The following is a 21,045-nucleotide window of genomic DNA, read 5'->3' on the forward strand; positions in this document are numbered from 1 at the left end:
ACTCACAGAGATTCTGAGCTGTCTTTGAATCCAACACCTTTAACTCTTTTACTTTTTTCTTTTGCACAGATTTCTTTTCTTCTCCACCTTCTTGATCCTTCTTGGCTAGCAGGGAAAAGATCAGAAAAGCATGATTAAGGGTAAGCCACCTCTGTGCTTTACTAAACAACTACTGTCCAGTGTGAAATGGCCCCTCACTTCCTCTCTATTATAATGGTCTCTCTATTGTATTCCTTCAAAACTAACCTCCTCTTCAACCAACCACCCTCCTATTACTGAACCTCCCCCAACTCTAATAAATATCTCATTTTCATTTCTTCAATATGTATCAGTAACGCTTTCCTACCTACATCCTAAGTACTTGCAGGGATCAGCAAGCTTCCTGTAAAGGACCAGACAGTATTTTAGGCTTTGCAGGCCATATGGTCTGTCTCAATTTTTCAACTCTGCCACTGTAGCATGAAAGTAGGTACAGACGATACATAAATGAATGGGCATGGCTGTGTTCCATTAAAACTTGATTCACAAGAACAGTTGGTTAGCATTCGTTCAGTAGTTCCCTTCCACCATGTTATCCTTCCTTTTGTGCCTATTTAAAAATATAACTTATCTTTCAAGCTCCATGTTTTTTTTTTTTTTGAGACAGTGTCTCACTGTGTCACCCAGGTTGGAGTACAGTGGCACAATCATGGCTCACTTGCAGCCTTGACCTCCTGGGCTCAGATAATTCTCCCACTTCAGTCTGCCAAGGAGCTGGAACTACAGGTGCAGGCCACCACGCCCAGCTGATTTTTGTGTTTTTTTTTTTTTTTTTGGAGATGGGGTTTCACCATGTTGCCCAGGCTGGCCTCGAACTCCTGGGATCAAGCAATCTGCCTGCCTCAGCCTCCCCAATTGCTGGGATTACAGGCATGAGCCACTGTGGCCCCACCTTAAGCTCCGTCTTGAACATGACTTTCCCTAAAAAAATTGTTTTCTCAACTGCCTATGATTGAGGTAAAATACACTTCTTCCCTCTACATTCTTTTCAGACTATCCAAAGCCATCATATTCCTCCCTTCTCGTGAAATGTTCCCTGATAAATGATGCTTGCTCTCTGCTTTGATAAACTAATTTTCATGGTATTTCTCATCTGTATCTCATTGAACAATTAATTACTCAATGTTTTGTGACATTTCATACGTATTATCTTGATCTTTTTAAAGTCTCTGTTATTTAATAAGTGTGGATATTTCTCATCCCACCTAGATTGTGAACTTCAAGGGCATGGGCAAAACAGTATTTCATTTTATCACTCCCTTAATGGCTCTCATGATAGTAACATTCTCTAAAAAATGGTTGATGCTGGCTATCCAAGGAGGGTTGAGCAATACATAGAAAAAAAAGTAACAACTCTGGATAGATATAATTGTAAAATACTTCATCCTATAGCGTAACTTGGTATCAAATTTTCAGAAAGTCATATGGGAATATCCCTGAGAGTCAAGAACCTGACAAAGCTAGCTGCCTCTGAGCAGAGGAATGGGGTGTTTGAACACAACAGTGGGATAATACTTTTGAACATAACCTTTTTATACCATTTGAATTTTAAACCATATGGAAAGTATTACCTGGTGCAAATAAACAAGAATTAAAAAAGTTACATACAAAAGGTGCAAAGAGCTATAAAACACATTCACTCCTGGCTGGGCGCAGTGGCTCACACCTGTAATCCTGGCACTTTGGGAGGCTGAGGTGGGCAGATCACTTGAGCTCAGGAGTTTGAGACCAACGTGACCAACATGGCAAAACCCTGTCTCCACAAAAAAAATTCAAAACTTAGCCAGACATGGTGGCGTGCACCTGTAGTCCCTGCTACTGAGAAGACTGATGTGGGAAAATCACCTGAGCCCAGGAGGTTGATGCTGCAGTGAGCTGTAATGGTACCACTGCACTCCAGCCTGGGTGACAGAGTGAGACACTGTCTCAAAAAAATTCACTGTTTTGGAGCTCAGTAGTCCCAGTTTGAGGAAGAAAAATACTAAATCCACAAAGATTAATTATTTTAATAAATATCTATTGAGTACCTACATGTGCCAGGCTCCATTCTAGGCAATGGAAATAAAAGAAGTGAACAAAATAAAGATTCCTGCCTTCATGGAACTTACGTTCTAACAAAAAGAAATAAACTAGATCAATTAATAGATAAAATAATATGCTATATTATCATAGCTGCTATGAAAAGAAAAACAGGGAAAAGGATGGGGGATTTGATGGTGGCGAGGGGCAGGTTACAATTTTAGAGGGATGGTCAGGGAAGATCTCACTGTAAGTGACATCTAAGTAAAGACCTCTTAGAAAGTGAGGGAGCAAGGCACATAAATATCCAGGGGAAAGGGGCAAAAGCATTCCAGGCAGAGGCAATAACAATGCAAAGGCCTGAGATAGAGCATGTTGGATGTGTTGTTGAAGGAGGAGCAAAAATGTCACTAAGGCTAAAAGTAGATGGAAAGAGGGGAAGAGCAGGAGATGAAGTGAGATAAGTAAGTAAAGACAGATCACATTAAAAAAAAAAAAAAGGCCTGGCATGGTGACTCATGCCTATAATCTGAGCACTTTAGGAGGCCGAAGTGGGAGGGTCACTTGAGTCCAGGTGTTTGAGACTAGCCTGGGCAACATAGTGAGACCCTATCTCCTTAAAAAAAAAAAAATTTAGCTGGGCGTGGTGGCACACCCCTGTATTGCCAGCTACTTAGGAGGCTGAAGTAGGAGGATCACTTGAGCCCAGGAGGTTGAGGCTGCAGTGAGCCATGACTGTGCCACTGCACTCCAGCCTGAATAACAGAGTCCCTAGTCTCCAAAAAAAAAAAAAAAAAAAAGTGTGTATATATATATACATAAAATGAAAATTATGGTCAGATAAAAATAGAGACATAACATATCCAGATTATATCACAAAAACTTAGAAGCAAGGAAGGGGAAAACAGTGTCTCATTTTACATAGGAAAAGTGAAAAAATATACATACATTTATTATTGATGCTGAGAAACAGAAAACCATACTCATTTTTTTTCTACTTGTAGTGAGAAAAATAAAAAGTATAGATAGAAGAAAGGAAGGGATGAAAATGTCATTTTTGTGAAAGATATGACTATATATAGCAATTCAAGACAACCCAAGGAAGAACTACAAGAATTAATCATTCAGTAAGGTTGACAGATAAAAGACAAGCATATACACTTCCAGTTCCATCAAAATGGAGTAGCTTCATGTAGAGGAAATACTTAAGACAGTTATATTTAAAAAGTGAGGAGGGCAAAGAGACTTAAATGGAAAAAAAAGTTTCTACACTTCACTGAACTTGGTAAAACACTGGGATAGGTTATATATTAGACTGGGATAGGTTATATACATATATTGTAATACCTACAACATCTAAGAAAACTATACAAAGCAATATACTCAAACACTGTAAATAAATCAAAATAGAATCTTTGTTTTTGAGTGGTTTTTTTTTGAGAAAGGGTCTCACTTGGTCACCCAGGCTGGAGTGCAGTGGCTCAGTCGTGGTTCATTGCATCCTCAACCTCCTGAGCTCAAGCAATCCTCCCATCTCAGCTTCCCAGGTAGTTGAGGCTACAGGCATGAGCCACCACACCTGGCTAACTTTTTTTTTTTTTTGAGACACAGTCTCGCTTTGTCACCCAGGCTGGAGTACAGTGGTGCTACCTCGGCTCCCTGCAAACTCCACCTCCCGGGTTCATGCCATTCTCCTGCCTCAGCCTCCCAAGTAGCTGGGATTATAGGCACCTGCCACCACGCCCGGCTAATTTTTTATATTTTTAGTAGAGATGGGGTTTCACCATGTTAGCCAGGATGGTCTCGATCTCCTGACCTCGTGATCTGCCCACCTCAGCCTCCCAAAGTGCTGGGATTACAGGCGTGAGCCACTGCGCTCGGCACCTTTTTTTGGTTTTTTTAAGGCAGAGTCTCACTCTGTAGCCCCGGTTGGAGTGCAGTGGCACCATCTCGGCTCACCGCAACCGCCGCCTCCCGGGTTCAGGTGATTTCCCTCCCTCAGTCTCCCAAATAGCTGGGATTACAGGCACCTGCCACCATGCCCGGCTAATTTTTTGTATTTTTAGTAGAGATGGGGTTTCACCGTGTTAGCCAGGATGGTCTTGATCTCCTGACCTCGTGATGCCCCCACCTCAGCCTCCCAAAGTGCTGGGATTACAGGCGTGAGTCACTGTGCCCGGCACTTTTTTTTTTTTTTTTTTTTGAGACGGAGTCTCGCTCTGTCACCCAGGCTGGAGTGCGGTGGCCGGATCTCAGCTCACTGCAAGCTCCGCCTCCCGGGTTCAGGCCATTCTCCTGCCTCAGCCTCCCGAGTAGCTGGGACTATAGGCGCCCGCCACCTCGCCCGGCTAGTTTTTTGTATTTTTTAGTAGAGACGGGGTTTCACCGTGTTAGCCAAGATGGTCTCGATCTCCTGACCTCGTGATCCACCCGTCTCGGCCTCCCAAAGTGCTGGGATTACAGGCGTGAGCCACTGCGCCCGGCCTTTTTTTTTTTTTTTAAAGGCAGAGTCTCACTCTGTAGCCCCAGCTGGAGTGCAGTGGCACAATCTCGGCTCACCGCAACCTCTGCCTCCCAGGTTCAGGTGATTTCCCTGCCTCAGCGTCCCAAGTAACTCGGATTACAGGCACCCACCACCATGCCCGGCTCATTTTTGTATTTTTAGTAGAGACGGGGTTTCACCATGTTGGCCAGGCTGGTCTAGAACTCCTGACTTCAGGTGATCTACCTGCCTCAGCCTCCCAAAGTGCTGGGATTACAGGCATGAGCCACTGTGCCCAGCCTCCCTGGCTAACATTTATATTTCTTGTAGAGACAGTTTTGCCACGTTGCCCAGGCTGATCTAGAACTCCTAGGCTCAAGCAATCCACCAACCTCAGCCTCCCCAAGTGCTGGGATTACAGGTGAACCACCACACCCAGTCAATAGTTTTTCATTAAAGATTTTTGCTACCATATTCATAAAAAATATTGCCCTATAGTTTTTTCTTATGATGTCATTGTCTGATTTTGCCATCAGGGTAACACTAGCCTCATAAAATGAGATGTGGGCCAGGCGTGGTGGCTCACGCCTGTAATCCCAGCACTTAGGGAGGCTGAGGCAGGCAGATCACTTGAGGCCAGGAGTTTGAGACTAGCCTGACCAACATGGTGAAACTCTGTCTCTACTAAAAATATAAAAAAATTAGCTGGGCATGGTGGCGCACACCTGTAATCCCAGCTACTTGGGAAGCTGAGGCATGAGAATCATTTAAACCCAGGAGGTGGAGGTTGCAGTGAGTGGAGATTGCCCCACTGCATTCCAGCCTGGGCAACAGAGCAAGACCCTGTGTCCCCCTCCAAAAAAAAAAACCAAAAAACAAAAAAAAACTGTTGTGAAATATTCTATTTCTTGGAAGAGTTTGCAAAGAATTAGTGTTAATTGTATTAATTCTTCGTTAAATGTTAAGTGAAGATATCTGGGCCTTTTCTTTTTGGGTAGTTTTTGACTAATGATTCAATCTCCTCACGTTACAGATCTATTCAGATTGTTTATTTTTTCTTGCATCAGTTTTGGTAGTCTGTGTATTTCTGGGAATTTGCCATTTCATCTGGGTTATCTAATTTGTTGATAAATCACAGTATTCTTTATAATCCTTTTTATTTCTGGAAGGTTGGTAGTAATGTCTACTCTTTCATTCTGATTCAAGTCTCTGTTTTTCTTGGTCAATCTGGCTAAAGTTTTATGAATTTTGGTATCTTTTTAAATAATAAGCTTCTGGTTTCATTGGTTTTCTCTATTTTTCTTCTATTCTCTATGTTGTTAATTTCCTCCCTAATCTTTATTATTTCTTTCCTTCTGCTTGCTTTAGATTTAGTTTGCTCTTCTCTTTCTAGTGTCTTAAGGTTGAAGGTTAGGTTACTGATTTGAGTGAGATCATTCTTCTTCCTTACTATGGGCATTTACAGGTATAAATTATCCTCTACTGCTTTTTGTATATCCCATAAGGCATAAGGTTGTTTTTTTCTTTTTTTTTTTTTGAAATGGAGTCTTGCTCTGTAGCCCAGGCTACAGTGCAGTGGCATTATCTCAGCCCACTGCAACCTCCGCCTCCCGGGTTCAAGCAATCCTCCTGCTTCAGCCTCCTTCTCGAGTAGCTGGGATTACAGGCACACACCACTGTGCCCGGCTTTTTTTTTTTTTTTTTTTTTTTGAGATGGAGTCTTGCTCTGTTGCCCAGGCTGGAGTGCAGTGGTGTGATCTTGGCTCACTGCAACCTCCACCTCCCAGGTTCAAGTGATTCTTTTGTCTCAGCCTTCCAAGTAGCTGGAACTACAGGTGCCTGCCACCACGCCCCAATAATTTTTGTATTTTTAGTAGAGATGGGGTTTCATCATATTGGCCAGGCTGGTCTCGAACTCCTGACCTTGTGATCCGACCGACTTGACCTCCCAAAGTGCTGGGATTACAGGTGTGAGCCACCACATCCAGCCTAATTTTTGTATTTTTAGTAGTGATGGGGTTTCGCCATGTTGGCCAGGCTGGTCTCGAACTCCTGACCTCAGGTAATCCACTTGCCTTGGCCTCCCAAAGTGCTGGGATTACAGGCATGAGCCACTGTACCTGGTCTCAGGGAAATTTTTAAACAGACATGACACTAGCCTTATCACCTATCAAAAGATGCCATTTCAGGCCGGGTGTGGTGGCTCACGCCTGTAATCCCAGCACTTTGGGAGGCCGAGGTGCACAGATCACCTGAGCTCAGGAGTTTGAGACCACCATGGGCAACATGGCGAAACACCATCTCTACTAAAATACAAAAAATTAGCCTGGGGTGGTGGCACTTGCCTATGGTCCTAGCTACTCTGGAGGCTGAGGCACGAGAATCGCTTGAGCCTGGGAGGGGGAAGTTGCAATGAGCTGAGATCACACCACTGCACTCCAGCTTGGGCTATTTCATCAAATACATGATGGTAGCAATTATAAAATACACACTATTTTATGCACCATTAAAAATGAAAGAGTCCTGCCAATGAAACTATGACATCCACTGTGAGAAACATCATGATTTCAGAGATGTTTAAAACACTGTATCAGCATTTGACAAAATTTAAAATCCTATTCATGAAAGTCTAGGTAAACTTGGAATTAATGGGAACTTCTTCAACCTGAGAAAGCACATTTATGAAAAATTTACAAATAACTTTATGCTTAATTGTGAAAGACTGAATGCTGAGACTCCAGAAACCAGGTAAAGATGTTTGCTCTCACTTCTCTCTCTCTCTCTCTCTCTCTCTCTATATATATATATATATATTTTTTTTTTTTTCAGACGATATCTCACTCTGTCACCCAGGCTGGAGTACAGTGGCAGGATCTCAGCTCACTGCAAGCTCCGTCTCCCGGATTCACGCCATTCTCCTGCCTCAGCCTCCGGAGTAGCTGGGACTACATGTGCCCACCACCACACCTGGCTAATTTTTTCTATTTTTAGTAGAGACAGGGTTTCACCGTGTTAGCCAGGATGGTCTCGATCTCCTGACTTCGTGATCTGCCTGCCTCGGCCTCCCAAAGTGCTGGGATTACAGGCATGAGCCACCGCGCCCGGCTTTTTTACATATATTTAAGGGCTGTGCACAGTGGCTCATGCCTGTAATCCCAGCACTTTGGGAGGCCAAGGCAGGTGGATCACTTGAAGTCAGGAGTTTGCGACCAGCCTGGACAACATGGTGAAACCCTGTCTCTACTAAAAACACAAAAATCAGCTGGTGGTGGTGTGTGCCTGTAATCCCAGGTACTCGGGAGGCTGAGACAGAAGAACTGCTTGAACCCAGAAGGTGGAGGTTCTAGTGAGCCAAGATCGTGGTGCTGCTGCACTCCAGCCTGGGCAACAGAGCAAGATCCTGTCTCAAAAAAAAAAAAGAAAGAAAGAAACGAAATGAACAACTAGAAAGAGAAATAAAGTACCATAAGACAGAAGCAAATAAATAAATAAATAGAAGAGAAACACTTCATTTACACTTCAGTTATGTGAACAAAAGTTACGTGACCAAACTGTATGCTAAAAACCACAAAACACTGATGAGAGAAATCAAAGACATATACAAATGGAAAGACACATGATGTTCATAGAATATAAAATTCAACATTGAAAGATGTATATTTTCCCCACATCGATCTACAGATTCAACACATCCTTTCATCCTATTAAACGGAATTACCATATGACCTAGCAAATCCACTCCTAAGGCATATACTCCCCAAAACCAAAAACAGCTACTCAAATGGATACAAGCACATGCACATTCATCGCAGCTCTATTCAAAATAGACAAAGGTAGAAATAGTCTAACTGTCCACCAGGCACAGTGACTCACGCCTGTAATCCCAGCACTCTGGGAGGCCGAGGAAAGCAGATCTCGAGATCAGGAGTTCGAGACCAGCCTGGCCAACATAGTGAAACGCCATTTCTACTAAAAATACAAAAAATTAGCCGGGCATGGTGGCTCATGCCTGTAATCCCAGCTGCTCAGGAGACTGAGGCAAGAGAATCACTTGAACCCAGGAGGCAGAGGTTGCAGTGAGCCAAGACCGTACCACTACACTCCAGACTGGGCAACAGAGTGGGACTCTGTCTTGGAAAAAAAAAAAAGAAAGAAAGAAATTGTCTGTCTGTCAATTAATGCATAAATAAACTGTGGCATATGCAATGGAATATTATTCTGCCACAAAAAGTAATGAAGTACTGATAACATGATACAATATGAAGAAATCTCAAAGACATCATGCTAAAGTGAAAGAAGTCAGACACAAAAGTCACATACGTTATTTCACTTATATGAAATATTCAGAAGAGGTAAATCTATAGAGATACACATAGACTGGTGATTGTTAGGAACTAAAGGGATGGAAGAATGAGGAGCAACTGCTTAAACTGTAAAGGATTTCTTTTGGAAGTGATGAAAATGTTTTGGAACTGGATAGATATGATGGTTGTACATTGTGAGTATACTAAATGCCACCTAATTGTTTGCTTTAAAATGGTTAATTTCATGTTGTGTGAATTTTACCTCGATAAAACTGTTGTCTTACATGTTTACAAACTAATTCAATTGGTGAAACCTGAATATGGATTGTGTATTAGATAACAGTATCCTATCAATGATAAATTTTCTAAATTACACTGTGGTTATATTGTATTTAGAAGACACATGCTGAAGAATTTAAGGGTAAAAGGTCATGATGTTGGTACTTCATCTCAGTTTAGTTAAAAGAAAAAAGAAAATGTACATAGCAGCATTATTTATAATAGCCAAAAAGTGGAAACAATCCTAATGTCCATCAACTGATGAATGGAAAAATAAAAGGTGGTGTCATAAAAAGGAATGAAGTGCTAATACATGCTGCAACATGAACCTTGCAAGCATCATGATTAGTGAAAAAAGCCAGACACAAAGGGCACATACTCTATTAATTATATTGACACAAAATGTCCATGACAGGCAAATCCATATGATAGTAAGTAAATTAGCAGTTGCCAAGTTGGATGGAATGGGAAGTAGGGAGTGGCTGCTAGTGGATTTAGGGTTTCTTGTAAGTGTGATAAAGAATGCTGTGGAATTATAGTGGCAATGGCTGGACAACTTTCTGAATACAGACTATCCCTGACTTAAGATGGTTCAATCTAACAATTTTTTTTTGTCTTATGATGGTACAAAAGCCATATGCATTCAGTAGAAATTGAACTTCGAATTTTGATTCAAAATTCATTATCAACATTATAAAACTGGCTTTGTTAGATTATTTTGTCCAAATGTAAGCTAATATAAGTATCCTGGGCACGTTTAAGGTAGGCTAGGCTAAGAAAGATGTTTGGTAAGTTAGGTGTATTAAATGCTTTCCAACTTAACAATATTTTCGACTCACAATGGGTTTCAGGACATAATTCTATTGTAAGTCAAGGAGCATCTGTACACACACAAAAAACGGGATTGTATACTTTAAAGATGAATTTTATCATATGTGAATTATATGTCAATACAATCAATAAATGTATACATGCATACAGACAAGCATGCATCTATACAACGGACCACAAAGCTAAACAGAAAACCTAAAACTACCAAACATCTAGAAGAGAACAGGGGAAAATCTTCACAGCTTTGAGGTGGTAATAATTTCTCAGGTAAGACACACAAAAAAGTATAAACTGGCCAGGTGCGGTGGCTCACGCCTGTAATCCCAACACTTTGGGAAGCCGAGGCAGGCAGATCACAAGGTCAGGAGATCGAGATCATCCTATCTAACACAGTGAAACCCTGTCTCTACTAAAAATACAAAAAATTAGCCAGGCGTGGTGGTGGGCACCTGTAGTCCCAGCTACTCGGGAGGCTGAAGCAGGAGAAAAGCATGAACCCGGGAGGTGGAGCTTGCAGTGAGCCAAGATCCTGCTGGGATCCAGCCTGGGCAGCAGAGCAAGACTCTGTCTCAAAAAACAAAACAAAAAACAAAACAAAACAAAACAAAACAAAAACAACGCATAAACCATGCAGTAGTCAGAATCATAAACTGTCCAGGTTTCTTTCCCCTTAGTGTGCATGCTCTGTATAACCCTTCCTCCTAAGTGTGGATGGGCCTGACCTAATGTAGTAAGCCCTTTTAAATGAGGTTTCAGAGGTCAGAGACAAGAAAAGTCAGAGATTCAAAGTTGCAAAGGTACTCCTCCTGTAGTCCTTGAAGAAGCCAACTGCCATGTTGAAGAGAAGGCTATGAAGCAGGAAATGGTGGGTGGCCTCTAGGAGCTGAGAATAGCCCTAGCTGATGGCTAGCAAGAAAGCAGAGACCTACATCCTACAATTACAAGGAACTAAATTCAGCCAAATACCACAGGAGCTTGGAAAAGGACACGAGCTCCAGAAAGCAATGCAGCCCACCTGGAACCTTGATTTTAACCTGGTGTGACCTTGAACAGAAAATTTGGTTAACTTAGACAACAAACCCACGGAAACTGTGAGACAATGCATTTATGTTGTTTTAAGCCACCAAGTTTGTGAATTTCCATGCAGCAATAGAAAATAATACAAAACATGGCCGGGCGCGGTGGCTCACGCCTGTAATCCCAGCACTTTGGGAGGCAGAGGCAGGTGGATCATGAGGTCAGGAAATTGAGACCAACCTGGCTCACGTGGTGAAACCCCGTCTCCACTAAAAATACAAAAAAATTAGCCGGGCGTGGTGGCAGGCGCCTATAGTCCCAGCTACTCGGGAGGCTGAGATAGGAGAATGGCGTGAACCAGGGAGGCAGAGCTTGCAGTGAGCCGAGACTGCGCCACTGCACTCCAGTCTGGGTGACAGAACAAGACTCCATCTCAAAAAAAAAAAAACAAAATAAAATAAAAAGAAGAAAAAAAGAAAATAATACAAAACATAAAAACAAAAATTGATGAAGCAGACTTCATCAAAATTAAAAACTTCTGTTCTTTGGAAGACGTTATTAAGCAACGAGAAGACAATGGGAGAAAATACCTGCAAAACACTTACCCGATAAAGAACTAGTATACCCAAAAGAGATTAAAAAGTTATGACTCAATCATAAGAAAACAACCCAATTTTAAAAAATGGACAGAAGATTTGGAAAGTCACTTTACCAAAGAAGATATACACATGGCAAATTAAGCACAGAGAAAGCTGCTCAATATCATCAGTAAGTCATGAAAACTATGTACTAGGAATTAAAATAAGAATTAAAACTACAAAGTCTAACCTTTAAAAATCACTAAAAACAAAACAAAACTGATGAGACTTAAGTGTTGGTGAGGATGCAAAGCATTTGCAACTCTCATACATTGCTAGTGGAAATGAAAAATGGTACTCCCACTTTGGAAAACAGTTTGGCAGTTTCTTATACAGTTAAACATACATTTACCATACCATATGATCCAACAATCTCATCCCTAGGTGTTTATCCCTCCACAATGAAAATATATTTCTCTAGAAAAAATTCTGTATGCAAAAGTTTCTATCAGCTTTATTCATAATTGCCAAAAACTGGATACAACCCAAATGTCCATCAGCCAGTGAATGGACATAATGGACATTATGCTAAAATCAAAGAATCCAGACTGAAAAGGCTACTTAGTGTATGATTCTACTTATATGAGAGTGTGGAAAAGACAAAACTGTCAGAAAATAGATCGGTGGTATGCCAGGGTTTGACAATAAGGAGGAGGACTGACAAATGAACATGAAGGAACTTTTTGGAGTGACTGTGATTACATGGCCGTACACATTCGTCAGCCATATAATACTGTACACATAAAAAAGGTGAATTTTACTATCTATAAATTGTATCTCAGCAAACCTGATGAAACAAATTGTATCTTCAAGGCCAATAAAATACAGTAGGATAAAGCTAAAATAACCATAACAATGTGAGAACAGCTGGGCACAGTGGCTCATGCCTGTAATCTCAGCACTTTGGGAGGACAAGTGGTAGGACGGCTTGAGTCCAGGAGCTTGAGACCAGCCTAGCCAACACAGTCTGTCTCTACAAGAAATAAAAAATTAGTCAGGCATGGTGGCACATGCTTATAGTCCCAGCTACTCAGGAAGCTGAAGTAGGAGGATTCCCTGAGCCCAGAAGGCTGAGCCTGCTGTGAGCTGTGACTGTGCCACTGTACCCAGCCTGGGCAACAGAATGAGACCCTGTCTCAGAAAAAAAGCAACGAAAAAACAGTGTGAGACTGAGAGAAGAACACATTAAGCAAATAAAGAAATAAAAGAAATTCCATAAACAGATATATATTTTAGGCTTTGTGGGCCACATATTAATCGTTTCTGTTGCAACTCCTCAACTACGCTGGCATAATATGAAAATAGTCATTGACAATGACAACAGAATGGCTGTGTTCCAATAAAACCTTATTAACAAAACACATTGGCCGTAGTCTGCTGACCCCTGGTCTAATCAATAGTGTTGGGACGACTGGCTTTCCATTTTAAAGGAATATAGTAAGATCCTAACTTTATGATATTCACAAAACTAAATTCTAGATACATTAAAAATCTAACTATAAAAAACAGAAATATAATCTTGAATAAATGAAAACTTCCCTAAGAATAAGGAAAAATCAAGATGGTATAAAGTAAAATATATGAGACTCTGGAGCCGGGCACAGTGGCTCATGCCTGTATCCCAGCACTTTGGGAGGTTAAGGTGGGCAGATCACCTGAGGTCAGGAGTTTGAAAGCAGCCTGGCCAACATGGTGAAACCCTGTCTCTACTAAAACTACAAAAATTAGCCAGGCCTGGTGGCACATGCCTGTAATCCCAGCTACTCGGGAGGCTGAGGCAGGATAACTGCTTGAATCCAGGAGGCAGAGGCTGCAGCGAGCCAAAACTCCGTCTCAAAAAAACAAACAACAAAAAAAATATGAGACTAGTTGGGCATCGTGGCTCATGCCTGTAATCCCTGCACTTTGGGAGGCCGAGGCGGGTGGATCACAAGGTCAGGAGTTCAAGACCAGCCTGGCCAACATGGTGAAACCCCGTCTCTACTAAAAATACAAAAATGAGTCAGGTGTGGTGGCAGGCGCCTGTAATCCCAGCTACTTGGGAGGCTGAGGCAGGTGAATCGCTTGAACACGAGAGGCGGAGGTTGCTGTGAGCCGAGATCGCGCCACTGCACTCCAGCCTGGGTGACAGAGTAAGACTCTATCTGAACAAAAAAAAAGGAGACTCTCCTCCTTAAGGTGGGGGCACAAAAGGCTATATCCTTAAAGTTGAATAAAACAGGCTCACAGCTGAAAGTCTTAGAAAGACTACACTCTAGGAACAGGTTGAAAGAGGTATCTCAAGCTTTTCCAAAACCGCAAGCAAGTCTTGGCACAGCTCAATTCCTGACTGGATTAACACAATCAGCCTCTACTATTACCTGTCTAGAGAGGAAAGTGTGACTTCTCTTTTCAGAGAAAAGCAACATCATCTGGAGTTTCCACCATTTTTGTATGCAATGCCTGTGCATTTAATCAAAATTACTAAGAATGGCAAAAGGGAGGATCATTTGCCCAAAGTTCAAGGAACACAAAAATAGGAACAGATTCACAAACAACTCACATTACAGTTTCCCAACAGGGACTTTAAAATCACTCTGGCTGACATGTTCTGGAATACAGAGGAAAAAATAAAAATAAATGAAGATGGAGAGATTCATCAGAGAAGTAGAATTTACTTTTAAAAAATCTATGAGTATTCTACAACTAAAAAATATTAATATAATTGAAATCAAAAGCTCAACAGATGGGTTTAACGGTAGACACAGTAGCAATGGGTGAACTGGAAGATAATAACAAAGATCCAAACTAAAAGCATAGCGGTTAAAAATGGTAAGAATGAAAAAGAGTGTAATGGACATGTGAGACACATTGAAAAGGCCCAAAGGTCCAACATATGTATAACTGGAGGCCCAGAAAGAGAAGAAAAATTGGACAAGAGCAAGATTTGAATAGAAAAGAGTTGTGTATTTTTCAGAAGTGATGAAAGCCTTCAACATACAGAATCAAGCAGCTCAGAGAAACTCAAGTATAAACACAAAGAAAACCACACTATGGCATATCATCATAGTAAAACTGCTAAAAATCAGAGTTTAAAAAAAAAAATCATTGCTGGGTGTGGTGATCCACATGATTCACACCTGTAATCCACTTTGAGAGGCTAAGGTGGGAGGATTCCTTGAGCCCAGGAGTTTGAGACCAACCCAGGCAACACAGGGAGACTCCATCTTTACAAAACAACTAAAAAATTAGCTGGGTGTGGTGCTGCATGCCTATAGTCCTAGCTTCTCAGGAAGCTGAGGGAGGCTCGCTTGAGCCTGGGAGCTCAAGGCTGCCGTGAGCTGTGATTGCGCCACTCCACTCCAGCCTGGGCGACAGAGCAAGATCTTGTTTAAAAAAAAAAAAAAAACCCTCAAAATAGCGGGGGTGGCACATATTATCTTCAAATGAAAACCAGTAAGACTGACAGTGGAATTATTTTAAAAAGACAAGAACATCTTCCAAAATATGGATGAAATAAAGATATATCCACACAAAACCAGAATTCATTACCAGCAGATCTGAACTAACATAGTAAAGGGAGTATTTATTCAGGCAGAAGAACGAAAAAATTATCCCGAAGGAAATACAAAAATGCAGACAGGAAGTAAAAACACTAGAAAGGTGTTTCTAAGTGAATATTGGTATTGCAGAATAACAGTAAAAATATCTCTGGGGTTTAAAGCACATACAGAATCAAAATGCATGACACCAATAACTCAAAAGGAAGGAACATAATAGAACTAAAATGTTCCAGCCTGGGCAATAAGGCTGAGACCCTGTCTCTACAAAAAGTACAAAAATTAGCAAGCATGGTGATGTGTGCCTGTAGTCCCAGCTGCTTGGGAGGCTCAGGTGAGAGAATCACCTAAGCCCGAGTAGGTTGAGGCTGCAGTGAGCCATAATTATGCCACTGTACTGCAGCCTGGGTGACAAAGTGAGACCCTGCCTCAAAAAAGAAAAATAAAAAAAGAAATGTTGTAAAGCTCTAGTAATGCTAGATAATTCTAGAGGGTAGTAAAATTATAATTTGTATTAGACTATAATAAGTCAAGTACATATACTGTAATTTCTAAGGTACTCACTAGGAAGATAGTAAAAAGGTATATAACAATAGGGGAAATGTGAAATAATATGGTTCTAAATTAATCCGTAAGAGGACAAAAACAGAAAAAAGAACATAAATGATGAAAATCAAACAGAAAACAAATAGAAATAGGGTATATATCAACACAAATGGATTAAATATATGAAAAGACTAGAACTGTCAGACTGGAGTTACAAAACATACTTACTAAGTATGTGCTGCTTATAAGGGACACACCCTAAAGACACAGATATGTTGAGGTTAAAATAGTGGAAGAAGACACACTCATCAAAAGAACAATAATCAAGAGAAAACTGGTGTAGTTATAATACTAATATCAGACAGAGATATCTCTAATAACTGGCATGATACATACACTTCATAATATAGGGTCAATCCTTGAGGAAAATACAATAATTCTTAAATCTAAAAATATGCAATAATGTAGTTTTAAAATATATAAAGTTAAAAATTGAGTGAACTAAAGGCAGAAAAAGACAAGTCCATAACAACAGCGGAAGAATTAATACCCTTCACACAATACTAATAAAACAAGCAGATAAAAACTTGGAAAGGATATAGAAAATCTGAACATACCTAACGTTGACATGTTAGAACAATGTACCCAATAATATCTTTTTTCATATGCATACAGCATATTTGCCAAAGTTTACCATATACGGGTAAAAGCAAGCCTCAACAAATTTCAAAGGATAGAAATAACTCGAAATACTAAGCTATCAGTAAAAAGATAACCAAAAAAATACCCAATTATTTGGATATTAAGCAAATATATAAATAACTCTGGAGTTAGGTAAGAAATCACAACAGAAACAAAAAAATATTTTGAATGGAACGAAAGCAACACATCATATGAAACAAATGGAACTCATAAAAAGCACAAAATAAGATGGTAGATTTAAACCCCAGTATTTCAGTAATTACATTAAATGTAAACAGACTACATACTCTGTATTGGTTAAGACCAATAGTGCCAAGTGGGTTAAAACACAAGAGTCCAAGTATACGCTGGTTATGAGAAACATCCAGAGCAAGGATACAGAAAGGAAGAAAAAGTATAGCTATACCAGGCAAATTATAACTAAAAGAAAGTTGCCCAAGTTGCATTCATATCAGATGAAAATAGTCTTTAAGGCAACAAAAAGCAGTATAGAAGATAAAGAGGGACCTTCTATACTGATTAAAAAAAAAAAAAAGTTTAGTTCATCAGCAAAATGTAAGATTTTTAAATTTGTACGCACCTAATAACATTATCTTAAGATATATAAAGCACCAAAAATGTATAACCTGAATCTAATCATGAGGACACATGAGACAAATCCAAACTGATGGACACATTAAGGTCACAAAAGGAAGACTAAGGAACTATAACGAAGAGTCTGACTTCATTTTTTGATGTTTAACTGCTGACAGCTTACCTCTTCCTCTTTCTCTTATGTCCTATATCTGGACATAAGCCAGATGTAAACCTCACCTCTTCTTCTTTCTCCTATGTCCCTTATCCGGGCAAGATGATATGAAAGTCTAGATGTTCCTTCCTAGGGAACCAGCAAGAAATCCAAACTAGGCAAAGTCTGCTCTCACACAGGAACTCTTACCCCAGCCCAAGTCCCTAACCACAATAAAAGCCCAAACCAATCTCCTTTCCTTGTTCTTTCTTTTCTTTTCTTTTTTTTCGAGACAGAGTCTCACTCTATTGCCCAGGCTGCAGTGCAGTGGTGCAATCTCAGCTCACCCCACCTCCCAGGCTCAAGAAATCCTTCTGCCTCAGCCTCCTGAGTAGCTGGGAATACAGGTACACACCACCATGCCCAGCTATCCTTTCCTTGTTCTCTAAAGCCATTTCAAACCTGCTTGAGAGGACTGCCCTGCTCTCCTGGACCTCAGTTATGTAAGTTAATAAACCTTTTCACACCCTCTTGTTATGCATGTGACACCAATAGTCTTAACATCCAAACCAAATTTTATGTGGGGGTCTATAATGCCTTTGCGGGTGACCACAACAGGAACTGTTCCCAATTAAATGAGACTAAAGATAAAAGACAAATGAATGCAGTGCACGATCCAGGACTTTTTCCTATAAAGGACATTATTGTGACAATTGGCAAAACCTGAAGAAAGTCTGTAGATTAAATAATAGTATTGTATTTATGTTAATTTTCTAACTTTGACAATTCCATACTGCGTTTACGGACCTGCTATTAGAAAACACACACTCGGCCGGGCTCAGTGGCTTATATATCCCAGTACTTTGGAAGGCCAAGGAGGAAGGATCACTTGAGACCAAGAGTTCAAGAAGAGCCTGGGCAACATAGTGAGACCACATCTCTACCAAAAATACAAATAAAAAAATTAGCCAGGTGTGGTGGCACACACCTGTAGTCCCAGCTACTCAGAAGGCTGAGGTGAAAGGACTGCTTGTGCCAGGGAGTTCAAGGTTGCAGTGCTACCACACTCCAGCCTGGGCAACAGAGCAAGATCCTGTCTCTCAAAACAAACCAACCAAACAAAAAAGGCATCGTGTCTAACTTACCCTCAAAGAGTTCAATAAAAAATACTATACTCACATACACATACATACATAACACAGAAAGAGAGGGAAAAGGATAAGACAAAGGTAAAATATTAACAGTTGAGGAATGTGGTCAAGTAAATGCAGGAATTTTTTGTACTATTCTAGCAGCTTTTCTGTATGTCTAAAATTATGTCAATATATAAAAAAAAAGAAAAATATGAAATAAAACCAAATAGAACTACAGTGCCAACTCTACAAAGTGAGATATTTTGACTACTTTTCTCAGTAACTGATAAAACAAATAGAATACAGAAAATTTAAACACAATTAACAGACAGGAACAAATGGAGACATACAGAACACTTCACATAACTGAAGACCGCACACATGTTCTTTTAGTGCACACAGAACATTTATAATATTTGGCAATATTCCGAGCCATAAAGCAAAACTCTACAAATTTCCAAAGACTGAAATCACAAGAGCACTTACCAGAATGCAATTAGCTGGAAATTAACAAGAAATACAAAAAATCCTGAAAACTCCATGTGGTAGACAGAATAACGGTCCTCCAAAGATGTCCACATTTTAATTCCCAGACTCTATGAATATTGAACAACCTTATGTAGCAGAAGAGACTTTGCAGGCATGATTTAATTAAGGATCTTGAGATGACAGGATTAATCTGGATTATCTGGGTAGGCTCGGTATAATCACAAGTTGGTTTTCTTTTTATTATTTTATTTATTTATTTATTTATTTATTTTATTTATTTTGATAGTAGAATTGCAGTCCTACTTGGTTGCCCAGGCTGGAGAGCAGTGGCGCAATCAGAGCTCACTACAGTCTTAAATTCCTGGGCTCAAGCGATCCTCCTGCCTCAACCTCCTGAGCTGTTGGGACTACAGGCACATGCCACCACACTTAGCTACAAGGATTCTTGTAAGAAGGCGATATGACGACCAGAGTCAGAGAGGAGATGTGATGACAGAAGCAGAGGTCAGAGAAAAAGATTCGAAGATGCTATGCTGCTGGCTTTAAAGACTGAGGAAGGGACCACAAGCCAAGGCATCTGGGCAGCCGTTAGACACTGGAAAAGGTAAGGCAATAGATTCTTTTTTAGAGTCTCTAGAAGGAATACAGCCCTACCAACATTTTGATTTTAGAAATTCTGGCCTTCAGAACTGTAAGATAATAAATTTGCATTGTTTTAAGTCACTAAATTTGTGGTAATTTGTTATAGTAACAACAGGAAACTAATACACTCCATATATATGGAAATTAAGTACTTCAAATCTGATGTGTCCTTATAAAGAAGAGGAAATCTGGACACACAAGGAGACACAAGGAATGCGCACAGAGAAGAAAAAACCACACGAGGACACAGCAAGATGGCAACCATCTGCAAGAGAAGGCGAGAGGCCTCAGAAGAAATTAAACTTGCTAACACCTTAATCTTGGATTTCAAGCCTCCAGAACTGTGAGAAATAAATTTCTCTTGTTTAAGCTACTCAGTCTGTGGTACTTTCTACGGCAGCCCTAGCAAATGAATACACTTCCTATCAAGACTTAAGGGATGTGAGCCAGGTATGGTGGCTGACACCTGTAATCCCAGCACTTTGGGAGGCTGGCGCGGGCATATCACTTGAGGTCAGGAGTTCGAGACCAGCCTAGCCAACATGGTGAAATAACCCTGTGTCTACTAAAAATACAAAACTTAGCCTGGTGTCATGGCACATGCCTGTAATCCCAGCTACTTGGGAGGCTGACGCAGAAGAATTGCTTGAACCCAGGAGGTGGAGGTTGCAGTGCGCCAAGATCCCACCACTGCACTCCAGCCTGGGTGACAGGCTTTTTTTGACCGTCTCAAAAAAACAACTTAAAGGATGTGTCCGAAACAACAATTTAAACAAAAACAGTCTCAACCGGGCATGGTGGTTCACGCCTGTAATCCCAGCACTTTGGGAGTCCGAGGCGGGCTGATCACCTGAAGTCAGGAGTTCGAGACCAACCTGCCCAATATGGTGAAACCCCATCTCTACTAAAAATACAAAAAATTAGCCAGGTATGGTGGCGGGCACCTAGAATTCCAGCTACTCAGGAGGCTAAAGCAGGAGAATCGCTTGTATCCGGGAGGCGGAGGCTGCAGTGAGCTGAGATTGCACCACTGCACTCCAGCCTGGGTGATAAGAGCAAAACTCTGTCTCACCCCCCCCCCAAAACCAAAAAAAAACCTCTAGTCTCAAATGCACATACAACGGGGAAAAAAGACTAAAATCTAAAGAGGTAAATACCTATTAAAAAATTAGAATAAGAACAATAAAATAAACCAAAAGAAAAATTTAAAGATATAGACAAGAACAGAAATTAGTGAAATCTGTAGCAAAGGGGATTCACAAAGCCAACAGTTTTGGCTTAAAAAAAATTTTTTTAGGACTAGTAAATTCAGTATTTTAAAACAAGAAAGAAAAAGAGAGAAATCAGGCATAAGTCACTAACATCAGAAACAAAATATAGGACTGAACTAAATACGGCTCAGGCTCAAGCATTAAGAGGAATAGTATCAGCTGGGTGCGGTGGCTCATGCCTGTAATCCCAGCACTTTGGGAGGCCGAGGCGGGCGGATCACGAGGTCAGGAGATTGAGAACATCCTGGCTAACACAGTGAAGCCCTGTCCCTACTAAAAAAATACAAAAAACTAGCCGGGCGTAGTGGCAGGCGCCTGTAGTCCCAGCTACTCAGGAGGCTGAGGCAGGAGAATGGCGTGAACCCGGGAGGCAGAGCTTGCAGTGAG

The 21,045-nt window shown here is 40.7% G+C and overlaps 1 protein-coding gene and 1 long non-coding RNA gene across 6 annotated transcripts in view; one reads left to right on the forward strand and one right to left on the reverse strand.

Moving 5' to 3' along the window:
• Positions 1–21,045, reverse strand: part of DIAPH1 (diaphanous related formin 1) — a 105,869-nt gene that overhangs the window by 19,198 nt on the left and 65,626 nt on the right. For all 5 annotated transcript variants that reach the window (XM_077937193.1, XM_028849787.2, XM_077937192.1 and 2 more), the window contains one exon: positions 7–105. In XM_077937193.1, the coding sequence (XP_077793319.1) occupies positions 7–105 (99 nt within the window). The remainder of the gene's footprint in view (positions 1–6; positions 106–21,045) is intronic.
• LOC144329548 (uncharacterized) lies at positions 68–19,758 on the forward strand. Its single transcript, XR_013394906.1, has 4 exons — positions 68–140; positions 17,420–17,626; positions 19,032–19,349; positions 19,494–19,758. It is a non-coding gene; the product is annotated as an uncharacterized LOC144329548 (long non-coding RNA).

The sequence above is a fragment of the Macaca mulatta genome, chromosome 6 (genome assembly GCF_049350105.2).
Source record: "Macaca mulatta isolate MMU2019108-1 chromosome 6, T2T-MMU8v2.0, whole genome shotgun sequence".
Taxonomy (NCBI): Eukaryota; Metazoa; Chordata; class Mammalia; order Primates; family Cercopithecidae; genus Macaca; species Macaca mulatta.